This window comes from Hypanus sabinus, chromosome 26 (assembly GCF_030144855.1).
Source record: "Hypanus sabinus isolate sHypSab1 chromosome 26, sHypSab1.hap1, whole genome shotgun sequence".
Lineage (NCBI taxonomy): Eukaryota > Metazoa > Chordata > Chondrichthyes > Myliobatiformes > Dasyatidae > Hypanus > Hypanus sabinus.
Window position 1 is genome coordinate 27,725,745 of NC_082731.1, and position 17,132 is coordinate 27,742,876.

The 17,132-nt window shown below is 43.7% G+C and overlaps 1 protein-coding gene across 1 annotated transcript in view; it reads right to left on the reverse strand.

Moving 5' to 3' along the window:
* Nucleotides 1-15,206: 15,206 nt before the first annotated feature.
* Nucleotides 15,207-17,132, reverse strand: part of LOC132381349 (immunoglobulin gamma-1 heavy chain-like) — a 45,637-nt gene continuing 43,711 nt past the window's right edge. Inside the window, 1 exon segment of the mRNA XM_059950719.1 lies at nucleotides 15,207-15,599. Coding sequence (XP_059806702.1) covers nucleotides 15,588-15,599 — 12 coding nt within the window. The 3' untranslated portion in view covers nucleotides 15,207-15,587.

The following is a 17,132-nucleotide window of genomic DNA, read 5'->3' on the forward strand; positions in this document are numbered from 1 at the left end:
TAAATTTACTTTAGGTGACGTGCCAATGCAGTAATTGGAGGAGGAGAAAGAGATGGTGTTGGAGGCCAGGTAGATCAGGAGGCAGAAGGTAAGGAACAGAGAGGGAGCAGTTACTGGATGTTGAAGAATTCAGTTTTAATGCTGTCAAGGTTTTGGCTTCCCTGCAGAATATCAGCATCCCCAAGACCCTACCACTTACCGTGAAAGACTTTGCCTGGTTTGACATCCCAAACTGGAACACCTCATGCAGAGTCACAGAGCACTGGAATAGATTCTTGGCCCATCTGGTCGATGTGGACCAAGATTCTCCTCAGAGTTGCCCATTTGCCTTTGCACACCACACATCCCTCGAAAACAGTGTTCCTAACCCTTTTATGCCATGGACCTATACTATTTAGCAAAGAGTATATGCACCCCAGGTCAGAAACCACTGCTCTAAATCCTTCTTATCCATATACCTGTCCAAGTGTTTTTTAAATGTTGTTCTTTTATCTGCCTCACCAACTTGATCTGGCAGCTGATTCCATATGCAGACTGTCCTCTAGTTGGAAAAAGTTGTTCCTTATGTTCCAATTAAATCTTTCAACTGTCCTGAAAACTGTGCCCTCTGGTCGGTGAGGGTAGGAGTGACAAAAGACAGAATGGAATCTGACAGAAAGGAAGGTAGAGCATGGACATAATGGAGGCAATTCATGAGACATAATCTTCCACACACAGAATTTTGTTGACTGATTTTAATCAACCACAGTTTTTCCAAATACTTCTGTCACGAGCCCTGCAGGTGTGTGCATTTCCATATGATGATTGTTGTCTTATCTGAGATGTTAAGGCCATGTGCATTCAGGTTAACCTTGTCAAGGTTTGTTGAACTGAGTGGTCAGGGCATCAGGGGTTATGGTGAGAAGGCAGACGAATGGGACTAAAGGGGAAATTGGATCAGCTCATGATGAAATGGTGGAGCAGACTCGATGGGCCGAATGGCTGATTTCTGCTCCTTTGTCTTATGGGCTTATGGAATAAAGTGGGCTTTTTGTGGTTAGCTGCCAGTGACTAGTGGTGTTCCTCAAGGGTTTATATTGGGACTGCTACTTTTCACATTGTTGTCAATAATTTAGATAATGGAATTGCTGGTTTTGTGGCAAAGTTTGTGGATGATACGGAGATAGGTGGATGAGTAGATAGTGCTGAGGAAGCAATGCGGTTGTGGGAGGATTTAGAAAATTTGGAAGAACGGGTGAAAAAGTAGCAGATAGAATACAGTGTTGGGAAATGAATGATAAGGCATTTTGGTAAAATAAACAAGAGTGTAGATTATTATCTAAATGGGGATAAAATTGAGACATCAGATGTGCAGGGGGACTTAGGCATCCTCATGCAAATCTCCCAGAAGATTAATTTACAGGTTTAGTCTGTGGTAAATAAATCAAATGCAATTCTTGCATTTATTTCAAGGAGGATAGAATATAAAAGCAGGGAGATAATGCTAAGGCTTCATAAGACACTAAACAGGCTGCACTTCGAGTATTGTCAAAGATTCTGGGCCTTATATCTCAGAAAGGATGTGTTGTCATTGGAAAGAGTCCAGAGGAGGGTCACAAGGATGATCCCGGGATGAAGGGGTTAACATATGAAGAGCGTTTGGCAGTTTTGGGCCTGTACTCACTAGAATTTAGAAGAATGCAGGGGCATCTCATTAAAACCGACTGAATGTGAAAGGGACTGGATAAGGTAGATGCAGAGAGGATGTTTTCTATGGTAGGGTGCCAAGAACAAGAGGGCATGTCCTCAAAATTGAGGGCTGACCTTTTAAACAGAGGTAAGGAGGATTTTTTTAAGCCAGAGAATAGTGAATCTGTGGAATGCTCTGCTACAAACTGCAGTGGAGGCCAAGTCTATGGGTACATGTAAAGCAGGAGTTGATAGTTTCCTGATCAGTCAGGACATGAAACGATATGGAGAGAAGGCAGCTGGGGGGCGTCATGTGATGACGTAGGATTGAGACATTGGGAATCCAGCTCCCTTGTAAAAAGTGATGAAATAAGGTTTAAATGAAGAAGAGTTAACAAATACCTACTAGAAACTATTTATAAGCAACTCAGGATTATCTTTTGATATGGCTCCTAAACTGAAACAGAAGAAAGCTACTGCTTCGAAGACTGCGCAAATCAGCGGGGAGAAGGGCCTAACCATCTCGGTGAAGCCTCGGACTCAAGTTGGACCTCCTACCAGTGAAGTGTATGGCACTTCTGATGATGCGGGACAGGAAGTTGCAGCAATGTCGGCGGTCTCTAGGAAGAACCGGCAAGAACAACACATGCGCGCAAGTATGCATGAACAGATATTAACAAAACTACAAATCCCAACTACGACTGGAAGTGAATCGAAAGTAGAATCAGACTCTTTGGGAAACTCAGAGGAAGAAGAAGAGGAAAAAAAGGAGGAGATTAAAGGAGACATAAAAGATATCCTGATATATATGACGAATGAATTAAAAGCTAGAAGAATAGATATAAGAAGCATGCAGAATACACTCGACAATGTGGTGGAAAAACAAAAGATGGATAATAAAGTTAAAGAGATGGAAGTAAAAGTTGAAGAAAATACTGAAAGAATAGATAAGATAGAAGACAATAATCTTGCCTGGACAACAGAAAGAAAATGGATGTTGGGAAAAATAGATGCGCTTGAAAACTCTAGTAGACGAAATAATATCAAAATTGTTGGTCTTATGGAAGGTACAGAGGGAGCAAATCCAATAAAATTCTTTCAAGAATGGATTCTGAAAATTTTGGAAATGAAAGAAGAAAGCCAAGTAATCGAAATTGAAAGAGCACACAGAGCTTTAAGACCACGACCTCAACAAGATCAAAATCCAAGATCAATTTTGATAAAATTTAATCCAGTGAAAAAATCTTTATGGGAAAAGGGCTATAAATTTTTATTGATCTACCCAGCAAAATTGATAATTTTCCTGGATAACGAAGAAAGAAGATTTTTTGTTGACTACCAGAAAGTGGAGAAATTTGTACAAGAATTACCTGATGTCCACGAAGAGGAGTAAAGAATTATAGAAATGAAATGGATTAATGATGAAGACTGAAACAAGGCTGGACTTGATGGACATTTATAAGAAAAAAAAATAGTTGAGGAGTATTAATTGGGAGTAGAGACATTAATTATTTTCTTTTTTTTCTTCACTAATATATTTTCTTCTTTTTTTTTGCGGGGGAGCTGGAGGAGCTCCTGATTGATAGCTGCGAGTTTCACGTGTACAATCATGGCAATTGCCATGACCCGTAAAATAGAGGGGGGTAATGTTGTGTTCTTTTTATTTGCAACATTAGTGGGGGGGTATTTTGTTTTTTTTCTTATATATTAGTTATATTTCTTCTATTTTTCTTCTTTTTGGCCTGGATGGTTGGGGAGAGACTCATAGCAACAGGGAGAATTTTAAAGAGCTCCCAAGGTATTATGGATGATTAATTTATTTAATTTTTTTAAGTTTTAATGTTAATGGAATTAATGGACCTGTGAAAAGAAAAAGAGTTTTAATATTTAAGAAAATGAAAGGAGATATAGCTTTTTTTTACAAGAAACACATTTAACAGAAACAGAACACAAGAAATTAAAGAGAAATTGGGTTGGAAATGTCATTGCAGATTCATTTAATTCAAAATCGAGAGGAGTTGCAATTTTGGTTAATAAATCTTTACCAATTAAAGTACAAAATGTAATAATTGATTCTGTGGGGAGATATGTGATTATACATTGTCAATTTTTTTTCAGAATTATGGACTTTTATGAACATTTATGCACCAAATGAAAGTGATGCAAAATTCATACAAGAAGTGTTTTTGAACTTGGCTGATGCACATGATAGAATATTAATAGGTGGAGATTTTAAATTTTGTTTAGATCCAGTTTTGGATAGATCAACTAAAGTTGCTACAAAATCAAAAGTAATAAAACTAACTTTATCATTAATGAAAGATTTAAACCTGATTGATATATGGAGAAAAATTAATCCAAGAGAAAGAGATTTTTCATTTAATTCAAATAGACATAAAACTTACTCAAGGATTGATTTTTTTTTATTATCAAAAAATATTCAAGATAGAGTGAAAAGTGTGGAAAATAAAGCAAGAATATTGTCAGATCATTCCCCCTTGATAATGAGAATGATGGATAAGGAGGAATCAATCTATAGATGGAGATTTAATTCAATTTTATTAAAACGTCAAGATTTTTGTGATTTTATGAAAAAACAAAATCAATTTTTTTTGGACACAAATTTACATTCAGTTGAGGATAAAATTGTATTATGGGATGCGATGAAAGCATATTTAAGGGGTCAGATTGTAAGTTATACATCTAAAATTAAGAAGGAATACATCGCAGAAATAGATCAATTGGAAACAGATATCATAAAGTTAGAAAAAGAATCTCAAAGATATATGACAGAAGAAAAACAAAGACAACTTGTTGATAAAAAACTACAATAAAATACATTCCAGACATATCATACAGAAAAAGTAATTACGAGAACTAAACTGAAATATTACGAATTAGATGAAAGATCACATAAGATTCTTGCTTGGCAGTTGAAAACAGAACAGGCTTCTAAAACAATAAATGCAATTAGAACAAGTGTAAATAAGGTCACATATAAACCTTTAGAAATTAATGAAACTTTTAAAACATTTTATACTGAACTATATCAATCAGAATCACAAAATAAGATTGCTGAGATAGATAAATTTTTATCACAAATAACCCTTCCAAAATTAAATTTGGAAGAACAGAAAGGATTAGATATGCCCTTTATATTAAAAGAGGTTGAAGAAGCTTTAGGATCACTTCAGAGTAATAAATCCCCAGGAGAAGATGGTTTTCCTCCTGAACTTTATAAAAAAATTAAAAATTTATTAATTCCTCCTTTTATGGAATTAATATATCAAGTGGAAAGAATGCATAAACTCCCACAATCTTTTTTAACAGCGATCATAACTGTATTGCCAAAAAAAAAATAGAGATCCTTTAAAACCAACATCATATAGGCCTATTTCTTTGTTGAATACAGATTATAAAATAAAAGCAAAAATTTTATCTAGTAGAATATCTAAATATTTACAAAAATTAATACATATGGATCAAACAGATTTTATTAAAAACAGACAATCAATTGATAATATAACCCGGTTACTTGGTATAATTCATTTGGCACAAAAAAGAGAGGAAATGAGTATGGCAGTTCCTTTGGATGCAGAAAAAGCAATTGATGGATTGGAATGAGATTTTTTATTTAAGGTATGGGAAAAATATGAGTTAGGAAAATCTTTTATACAATGGATTAAAATTTTAAATACTAATCCTCAAGCTAAAGTAGTTGCAAATTGTCAAATTTCAACATCATTTTGCTTAACGAGGTCAACTAGACAAGGCTGCCCATTATCACCTGCTTTATTTGTATTGACAATAGAACCATTAGCTGAATTAATTAGAACAGATTCAGACATTGGGGGCTTTAGAGTTAATCAAGAAGAATATAAGATTAATTTATTTGCTGATGATGCTTTGATTTATTTAACAAACCCATTGCAATCTTTGCAAAGATTATCTTTCAGATTGGAAGAATATGGGAAAGTATCAGGGTATAAAGTAAATTGGGATAAAAGTGAAATTGTACCCCTTACCAAAGGAAATTATAATCAAAGTCAATTAGTAACTCAATTTCGATGGTCAATAAATGGGATAAAATATTTAGGTATTAGAGTTGATAATGATGTAAAAAATTTATATAATCAAAATTATTTGCCATTATTAAAAAAAAAATAAAAGAGGATCTTGATAAATGGATGTTGTTACCAATAACATTAATAGGTAGAGTTAATGCTGTAAAAATAAATATATTTCCTAGATTGCAATATTTTAAACTTTACCAATACAATTAGCTCAGAAGTTTTTTCAAGAACTGAATAAATATGTAAGGAAATTTTTTTGGAAAGGAAAGATGTCAAGAATATCATTGGAAAAATTGACATGTAAATTTGATTTAGGAGGGTTACAACTTCCAAATTCTAAGAATTATTATAAAGCAAATCAACTTAGATTTATTGCGTCTTTTTTTGATTAAGAAAAACCTGCATGGATTAGAATAGAATTAGATAAGTTAGTAGAAAACATACCAGAAGATTTTATATATAAATGGGAATCCAAATGGATACGGGAAAAAAAAAGAATCTCCTATATTAAGACACTTGATTGATTTAAGGAATAAGGTAAATATGGACGATGAGATAAAGAAATCTTGATTGGCAAAAAGAACTTTAATTCAAAATAGGCTTATTCCTTTCACAATGGATAATAAACTTTTACATAGTTGGTTCCAAAAGGGGATTAAATATATAGGTGATTGTTTTGAAGGAGGCATATTGATGTCATTTGATCAATTAAAAAATAAATATAAAATATCAAATAATACTCTTTTTTGTTATTTTCAATTAAAAGCTTATTTACGAGAAAAGCTGGGTCAAACAATGTTGATGCCAAAACCTAGTGAAATAGAAATATTAATTCAGAAAGGAAAAATTAAAAAATTTACATCTTGTATGTATAATTTGATTCAAAAGACAATTAAATCAGGAATTCATAAATCAAGACAAAAATGGGAATCTGATTTGAATGTTAAAATTGATGGAAAAATTGGTCAAGATTACGTTCTGATAGTATGAGAAATACAATAGATGTTCCACTTAGATTAATACAATATAATTTTTTACATCAATTATATATAACACTGTGGCGACCCACTTTCTAGCACACTCGAACCGGCTCACAAATAGCCAGCGTGCAGGCACAAAGGCCAGGTCCGCAACAAAGGGAGAAAAGCCTGCGGGGGTTTGTGAGTACGTGTCTCTTGGAGCATCCGCGCCCGGGGAGGGCGGGATGAGGGAGGCTTTAAAGCAAGGATGTGAAGTTCGAATAAAATCTTCTTTAACTGCAGTTTACCGACTCCGTGTTGTTATTTCAGCCATGCGTGTAGCGCACCGCTACAACTGGTGACCCCGACGGTCCAAATGATTTTTGGACCAGAGATGACCGACACCGCATCTGTTCTTGCAGTTTCGTTGAAACTGCCAAGCTTCTGGGCGCTGAGACCTCACCTATGGTTCCAGCAAGCAGAAGCCCAATTCCACATTTGGCAGATAACCTCAGAGGTCACCCGGTTACTACTACGTGATGAGCTCCCTCGACCAGGACACAGTGGCCCAGGTCGCGGAGTTCGTACAGTCTCCCCCGGCAGACGGCAAGTACACGGAATTCAAAGCCCTGCTCCTGAAGACTTTCAGACTCTCACGGTGCGAGCGGGCTGCCCGTTTACTGCACCTGGATGGCTTGGGAGACAGACCTCCATCGGCTTTAATGAATGAGATGTTATCTCTGGCTGACAGACACACACCCTGCCTCATGTTTGAGCAGGCATTCCTAGAGCAGCTGCCCGAGGACATACACCTGCTTCTGTCCGATGCGGATTTCAGCGACCCCTGGAAGGTGGCAGCCTGGGCGGACTTGCTGTGGAACGCCAAGAAGGAGAGTGGGGCGTCCATCTCACAGATCACCCGGCCACGCTCCAAGCAGCAAACCAGTCCAGGACCTGCCGCAGAGCCCGCTAACCCCAGAGGCAGGGGTGGGGAGCCCAATGAACAATGGTGTTTCTATCACCAGTGATGGGGCGCAGAAGACCACCGTTGTCGCCCGCCCTGCAAGTTCCCGGGAAATGCCAGGGCCAGCCGCCGCTGATGGCTAAGGCGGCTGGCCATCGGGATAGCCTCCTGTATGTGTGGGACCAGTGGTCGGGACGCTGTTTTTTGGTCGACACCGTTGCGGAGATCAGCGTTTTACTTCCGACGAGTTACGACACCTGCAACAGGGCACCGGGTCCCCCCCGAGGGCCGTGAACGGCAGCACAGTAAGGACCTATGGCACCCGTCAGGTGCAGCTACAGTTCGGCTCCAGCTAGTTCACATGGGACTTCACACTGGCTGCCATAGCCCAACCGCTTCTGGGTGCAGATTTTTTGCCGTCTCACAGCCTATAGGTCGACCTGCCCAGGAAGAGACTGGTACACACCGAGACCTTTCAGACGTTCTCCCTAGGTGCAGCCCAGTTGCCAGCCCCTCTCCTCGACCATCACGCTGTCCGACAACGACTTCACCAGGGTCCTGGTGGATTTCCCATCAGTTCTGGCACCGCAGTTCACAGCAGCCATGCCCCGACACAGCGTACAGTACCACATCCAACCCAGGGACCACCCCTCCACGCCCGCGCTCGACGGCTTCCCCCGGACAAGCTCCGACTGCTAATGGAGGAGTTCCAGAGGATGGAGGAATTGGGGATCATCCGGCGGTCTGACAGCCCATGGGCTTCCCTCCTGCACATGGTGCCCAAAGCGACGGGAGGCTGGAGACCGTGTGGCGACTACCGCAGGCTGAACGAGGCTACCCCACAGGACTGCTACCCTGTGCCGCACATTCAGGACTTTGCAGCAAACCTGCACGGCACACGGATCTTCTCCAAGGTAGACCTCGTCCGAGGGTACCATCAAATCCCGATGCATCCAGACGACGTCCCCAAAACGGCTCTTATCACCCCGTTTGGCCTTTTCGAGTTCCTCCGCATGCCGTTCAGCCTGAAGAATGCCGCACAGACGTTCCAGCGGTTAATGGACGTGGTGGGACGCGACCTGGACTTCGCTTTCATCTACTTGGAGACATCCTCATAGCCAGCAGCAGTCGTCAGGAGCATCTGTCCCACCTCCATCAACTCTGCGCCCGACTGAGTGAGTACGGTCTTACAATCAACCCGGCCAAATGCCAGTTCGGGCTCGACACCATTGACTTCCTGGGCCAAAGAATTACTAAAGACGGGGCAACCCCTCTGCCCGCTAAGGTAGATGCGGTCCGCCATTTCCCCCGACCCACCACAATCAATGGCCTTCAGGAATTCGTAGGTATGGTCAATTTCTACTACCGCTTCCTCCCTTCAGCTGCCCGGATCATGCGCCCACTGTTCGCCCTGCTGTCTGGTCTGGGCAAGGACATTACATGGGAGTCCACCGCCGCTTTCATTCAAATGAAGGAAGCCTTGGCGAATGCTGCGATGCTAGTGCACCCCAGAATGGACGTCCCTACCGCCCTCACAGTGGACGCATCTAACACGGCAGTCGGTGGGGTACTGGAGCAGCTCATCGCGGGTCGCTGGCAACCTCTGGCGTTTTTCAGCAAACAACTGCTGCCACCCGAGCTCAAATACAGTGCTTTCGACCGGGAACTGTTGGCGTTATACCTGGCAATCCGGCATTTCAGGTACTTTTTAGAAGGTAGGCCCTTCACCGCGTTCACGGACCACAAACCACTTACCATTACGTTCACGAAGGTGTCTGACCCCTGGTCGTCCAGCCAGCAGCGCCATCTGTCCTACATCTCTAAATACACGACGGATGTCCGGGACGTCTCGGGTAAGGACAATGTCGTGGCGGATGCATTCTCTCGCCCTAACGTTCATGCCCTTTCCCAAGGGGTAGACTTTGAGGCGCTGGCAGAGGCACAGCAGACTGATGAGGAGATCCCGAGTTACAGAACCGCAGTCTCCAGTTTGCAGCTCCAGGACCTCCCCGTAGGCCCAGGTGAGAGGACCCTACTCTGTGACATCACCACCGGCCAACCCCGTCCCGTTGTCCCGGCAACCTGGCAGCGACGTGTTTTTGACTCCATTCATAACAACCATCCGGGTGGTCTCCAGCAGGTTCGTTTGGCACGGACTCCGCAAGCAGGTCAGTGAATGGGCCAGAACGTGCATGCACTGCCAGACGGCCAAGGTGCAGCGGCACACCAAAGCCCCACCGCAGCAGTTCCACCCCACCACCGGCGTTTCGACCACATTCATGTGGATATCGTGGGCCCCCTGCCAGTGTCCTGCAGAGCACGGCACCTCCTGACTATCGTGGACCGGTTCACAAGATGGCCAGAGGCGGTCCCGCTCACCGACACCACCTCCGAATCTTGCATCCGGGCACTGATCGCCACCTGGGTGTCCTGCTTTGGCGTACCGGCCCACATTACCTCCGACAGAGGCGCCCAGTTCACCTCCAGCCTGTGGTCAGCTATGGCCAGCCTTTTGGGGACCACACAACTGCCTACCACCCGCAGTCGAACAGCCTGGTGGAGCATTTCCACCGTCACCTAAAGTCGGCTCTCATGGCCCGCCTGCGAGGAGCCAACTGGGCGGACGAGCTTCCCTGGGTCCTACTCGGCATCAGCACGGTGCCCAAAGACGATCTGCACGCCTCGTCGGCCAAGTTGGTGTACAGCGCGCCCCTGGTCGTCCCCGAGGAGTTCATACCAGCCCCAAGGGGGCAAGAGGAAGAACCCGCAGCAGTCCTGGGCAGACTACGTGAGGGGCTCGGTGACCTGGCCCCCATAACCACTTCACAGCATGGGCAGAACCCGACCTGCATACCCAAAGACCTGCAGAACTGTAAGTTTGTGTTTGTACGAAGGGGCGGGCATTGGTCATCGCTGCAACGGACCTACGAGGGGCCATTTACGGTGCTCAGGAACAACGGGTCCACGATCATGCTGGACATTGGGGAGAGAGAGGAGGTTTTCACGGTGGACCGACTCAAACTGGCCCATGTGGACCTGGCGCAACCAGTTGAGTTTCCGGCACCGCGGCGCAGAGGCCGACCTCCCAAACGGGGTCCGGCCCAGACTGTGGACATTGGGGAGTGTATCGCTGTTTCTGGGGGGGGGGGGGTTATGTGGCGACCCACTTCCTAACACACTCGAACCGGCTCACATATAGCCAGCGTGCAGGCACAAAGGAAAGGCCAGATCCGCAACAAAGGGAGAAAAGCCTGTGGAGGTTTGTGAGTACGTGTCTCTTGGAGCATCCGCGCCCGGGGAGGGCAGGATGAGGGAGGCTTTAAAGCAAGCCTGTGAAGTTCGAATAAAATTATCTTTGACTGCAGTTTACCGACTCCGTGTCATTGTTTTAGTGCTGCGTGTAGCACACCGCTGCAACACCACAGAAAATAAATAGATTAAATTCAAATATACCTGACCAATGTTTTTGAAGTAATCAAGAAATTGGTACTTTTTTACATTCTACTTGGTCTTGTGTTAAAATTCAACCATTTTGGATAAATCTAAGACTTTTATTGGAACAAATTACTGGAGTACAACTCCCACATAGTCCAGTATTATTTTTATTAGGAGACATTGAAGGGACAATACCGAAACTTAAATTGAATAAGTAGCAGAAAAAAATTATAAAAATTGCATTGGCAGTAGCCAAAAAAGTTATTGCAGTTACTTGGAAATCTGTTTTATATTTAACTATGGATTGTTGGAATAATGAAATACATAGTTGTATTCCATTTGAAAAAATTACATACAATCTAAGAAATGATTATGATATATTTTTGAAAATTTGGTTCCCATACTTATAAAAGATAGGGTTAAATACATAGGTCCTTTGAAGATAAAATTATAAAGTAATTGGGGAAAGAAAAAATAAAAATTAAAATTATTTTGAACTCCATGGAGCATGTGGGGCTCCTCCGATATCCAGGCAATCTCTCTTTTTTTTATCTTTAGACAAGGGTTGGGGGAGGGACGGTTAATATTATTTTTCTTACTATTTTATCATCACATTTATTCTTGTAATTTTCTAAAATTTAATAAATAAATAATTAAAAAAAGAGAAAGAGAAGGCAGCTGTATGGGTTTGAGTGGGATCCGGGATCAGCCATGATAGAATGGCGGATCAGTCTCGATAGGATAAATGGCCTAATTCTACTCTTATGTCTTATAACTCTCCTGTAAAGTTTCTTCCACAGATACTGTTTACTTGTCTATATTTTCCAACATTTTATTTGCATTCCTTCCAAAATAAAGGCAGAACATTGGCCGTACAGATCACATTTGTCCTGAACAACTCTGAAAGGTCACAGAACTGAATGCTTGTTAAAGTTTCAGCAACGTGTTAACCTAAAACTTCCTCCAATTTTTAGCCTCACCAGCACATTGCATGTAAAATAATCCAGAGTTTACCACTGTGGGGCCGTTAAATTTTAACTTTTTCCTGACTCCCTATATTCACTCCACAGCAGCACATCCATTTTTCTGCCTATTGTCATTTGAGCCAATGTGTGCAGCCACTTCTGTCTGCTCACCCTCCCCACTGAGAATGTTCTGGAATCGCTCAGAGACATCCTCATCTGAATTATACTCGATTTGTAATTCCTCAGCCCACCTACCCAGCTGATCAAGATCCCACTGTAATTGTTGCTAACATTCTTCACTCCCTACAATACCATCTATTTTAGTGTCACCTGTCATCTAATACTCGGGAATATGGGATCAATTCCCATCAATGAAAGGACTCCTTCATCCAGGTATCAGCAATCATTGGACAAAGCCCCAGGTTAAAATTCAAAGGAACAATTCTCAGTCCATCTCCAGGGGAATGCCCCCTAATTCTGTGCTGTGTAAAAATATACTCGGATGAGGTTCTGGAGACATACACATTCACATAGTGGGGGAGATTCCCAGTGCCAAAACTCAGGGTGCAGAGCACGGAGTGAGGAACATGGCGCAGATCTGGATATTAGTTCAGTACACTGGCCTTGGAGGGTCTCTCCCTCTAACTCTGTGATTTCTGTCTCCTTGTCCTTCTGTGCATCTCCATCTGTCCTCACTCTCTTTTTCTCTCTCTTCCAATTTCACAAAACTTATTTCAGACTTTTGAAACCTCCAATCTGCTGCCTCATTTCTCCCTCCCACCCCACAGTGCACAGGGTCATGTGCCAGCTCTCACAAGCTGCCTGCACTGTGTACAAACGGACTGTCAGAGCCATCGGCTGAGAGAGAGAGGCAGAGACACAAACAGGAAGCAGAAGCCAAAGCCGTTACTCTGAGCAGTGAAGAGTGTAAAGTTCACTGGAGGACAAGCAGCACGTACTCACGGTGGGAAAGAAGGAAAGGGCTGGTCAGTTTCGAGAGGTGACTTTTCTAGAGCAGAACAGATGCCCAAAATGTTAACTGTACTCTTTTGAATAGCTGCTGCGTCGCCTGCTGAGTTCCACCAGAATTTTGTGTGTGTTGCTCGGATTTCCAACGTCTGCTGACTTTCTCTTGTTTGTGAATTTTAAAGTCAGACCAGTGAACATGTAACTGTGACTTCAAGAAATAGATTGGAGTCTAAACATGTGACTGACATGCTTTAGGGAAGGGAATCTGCTGACTTTACCTGGTCTGGCCTGTATATGTCTCCAGGCCCACAGTAATGTAACTGACCTGTAACTGCACTGTGAAATGGCTCAGTAATCCACCCGGTTCGAGAGCAGTTGGGATGGGAAAGAAATGTTGTTCTACTCGCATCCCATGAACGAATAACTAAAGGTCATCCAATGATATGTTCTATCAATACAGATCCATCATTCTGTTGACTTTAAATTGATGATCAATCGCACGAGATTGGGATTGATTTTAAATTGAGTTGTAGATATGGCATTGGAAATCCGAGCTACACACACAAAATGCTGGAGGAACTCAGCAGGCAACACAGCAGCTATTCAAAAGAGTACAGTTGACATTTTGGGCATCTGTTCTGCTCTAGAAAAGTCACCTCTCGAAACTGACCAGCCCTTTCCTTCTTTCCCACCGTGAGTACTGACTCTTGTCAATAGTTGGATTGGTCAGTTCTGCTAACACATGTACTCCAGGTTATGGACATTTGGAATCTCCACAAAATCTGTTCCCAAGTCATTTCCTTTTCTTGATATAATGTCCCCAGTATCTGATTCAGTCCCATGTCCCTTATTACATGCTGCGCACACCAGCTTATGGGCATGGGGAATCTCCACAGGATCTGATCCCAACTCATAACCTGTTCCTGTGATAACTTCCCCAGTATCTGATTCAGTGCCATGCCCCCTCATGACCTGCTCTGCACTCCTGGTTATGGGCACAGGCGAACACCTCCAATACGCAATTTTGGGTGCAGTTTCTAAAATCAGCTCTGTACGTAGATATTCCCATATCCCTGAGATGTGAGGATGGGAATTTGATTCTTAGGTTCTTCCAAATAACTGATTTCAAATTGATTCTCATACATGGGAATCACAACCTTCCTGAAGATCAATTGTGTATTCCTAAGCTCTGTCGTCTTCCCTCATGAATGACGTTGGGAATTACCCACAATTATTGGTCCTGTGGAGGGGTATTTTTCCGATTGTCTGCTCTTTCATAGTTTTCCCCAATGTCTATTCCTAGGGTATATTCCAATATCTGGTCCTGTTTGCGATCTTCCAATGTCTGTTTCTTGGACTTGTCCTGCTCAAATCAGGTGCTGGTGTCCATCACCCAAATAGCTGTCGTATTCTCTTCTATTCTTAGTTTGCATTAATCTCATACCTACCTGTATTTTCTACTCCTGGTGGGTTTTACTCTAGTTTCTGGTATATTTTCCTGCATTGGTATATTTTCTCAAAGTGATCTCTCGCTAACATCACATTAAAACACGTACATGGTCAATATCCAGTTCTGAGTCACTCGTACGTACCAACACCCCCACACTCTCTGATGGGGGATGCTACAGGATGCACGAAGTTTCCCTCAGCTACACACTGGGAAGACCAAAAGCTTTGGTCCCCACAGTGAGTTATGTTCCAGGACACTGATGCTGTTACGTCCCTTTTTAGTGACCTGAGAACAAAAACTCAGGTGACTTGGCTGTTCACTGTAGTACAGAGGGGCAGAGGTGCTGCCTTTCAGCTGAGCCATTGATGGGAGAGCATAAGAAAATGAGCTGTATGTGTAGTGATGCACTCATATGTTACAGGCCAGAAATCTCTCCAATATTTGTTCAGGGATGCATAACCCACTTGTTGTACTTGTAGGCAGGTGAAGTCACTGCAGTGATGAGGGAACTAAGATGAGCTGAATGGTTTCCCTCCGTTTTATCAACACCAGACACTTCATTTTCTCCTTTTCTTTGTTTTTAATTAATACAATTTCAAACCATGACATAAACTCCAGCGGAAAACTGAAAGAAAAGCTACAGGCAATGATTTCACAACATGTAGTTTACAAAATATTATACAGCAACATCCCAAGCCCCCCCCCTCCACCATACTCCTCTTCCCCATGTCACCTTCTTGCTCTATAATAACAGCCACTTCATCACTTCCCTGTTCTCCTTCACTAACCACACTCCCATTCCCTGCTCCCCATTCCCAAGCCTTAACCCTGCCTTCCTCTCTCCTCCTGTATAACCCCTCCAGTGTCACATATCCTGCCATTCTCCCAACGTATCATCCACTGCTGTTCCTCCGCCCACCTAACCGGCTCCGTGCCTCCATTTTCCATCTGGCATCCTCGGTGCATCTAGAGGTTTATATTCTGAAATGAGCAGTTGCAGTGCAGTAGCCTCGGATTGCCGAGTGAGTGAGATGGAGACTCCATCTCCAAACGTCGCAGCCACACGGGGATCTCTTGTCTGAATGTGGGGCGTGTATCTGCTGGTCACTCCTGAACCTGAAATATAGACAGGAGAGTAAGATGTTGTGTGAGACAAGGTGCAGCACAGACCTTAACCTGTGAGGACAGGTGAACTAAATAACAGACGGTCAGTCCTCATTCCAGGAGATGGTACTCTGTGAGAAGGTGTCTGTCAGTATTCTCGGAAGTCAACCCAACACAAAATCTGAAGACCTATTCAGACCTGTCGGGTGATCCATAGTTGAGTTTATGTTTCATGTCCAGAGTAAGACGTTAAGATATGGAAGCTGAAGAATGGTGGCGGGGCGGGGGAATCCCTAACATGTGCATATAAGACTAAAAGACCATAAGATAAAGGAGCAGAATTAGGCCATTTAGCCCACCGAATCTACTCCAGCATTTCATCATAGCTGATCTATTTCCCTCTCAGCCCCAATCACCTGCCTTCTCCCAGTATTCCTCCATGTCCTGACTAATCAAGAGTCTATCAACCTCTTCCTTAAATATACCCAATGACTTGGCATTCACAGCAGCTTGTGGCAACGAAGTACATAGATTCATCATTCTGGCTAAAGAAATTCCTGCTCATCTCTGTTCTAAATGGACGACCCTCTATTCTGAGGCTGTCTGCTCTGGTCTTAGACTCTTTCACCATAGGAAACATCCTCTCCACATCCACTCTACTGAGGCATTTCAACATTCGATAGGTTTCAATGAGATCATAAGATGATGGAACTGCCAGCGATGGTCAGCGTCCCGGGGAGGCGGGGCTGTGGGGCCTCCACACCCTCCCAGAGGACGAAAGTGAGGTGACACCGGAGAAGGAGCTAGATGAGACCCCAGGGGAGGTGCCAGTAACCAGTGGGGGGGGGGGGGATCAGAGCGGGAAGGCTTGGCCAGGCCATCCCCACCCCCCAGCTAGAGGAGAGACCTCCGAGCTAGCAGCCGTCCTGAACTCCCTGGTGAGAGGGGCCAAGAGAAGCTCGGCCGAAGCTGAGAATTTCTCGGGAGGATGACTGTGATCCCTGGATGGAAAACACATCCCTGTTGGTAGAGGCGTGGCCAGGCTCGGATGAGGAAAAGAGACGACGACTGGTGGGAAGTTTGTGTGGTGAGGCGGCCGGAGTCGTCTGGGAGCTGAAAGCTGAACAGCCCTTGGTTTCACCAGCGGAGTATTTAGAAGCTTTGGAGGGAGCGTTCGGAATGTCAGGGGATCCCTAGGAGCTTTTAGCGGAGTTTCACCACATGGGGCAGGGTAGAGGGGAAAAGCTCTCAGAATACATATTTCAGCTGGAGAGAAGGCTCACTGGGTTTCGGCGCCAGGGGGTAGTGAAGGCGGATGAAGGGGCGAGGGTGAGGATGTCAGATATTTAGTGGTTCCCTGGAGGAGGACAAGGTGGCTCGGAGTCTCCGAGCTGATTAGAGAGGTGTGGGAGGAAGAGAGTGCGTTGGGCCGGAAAAGGAGCTCGGGCAACCGGAGGCGATCCTCAGCGGTACAGGAAATGGTGGCCGGGTTGAGCACTGAGAAACCCAAGGGGTCCCAGGGGTGTAGGGACCCCCCGTTTGAGG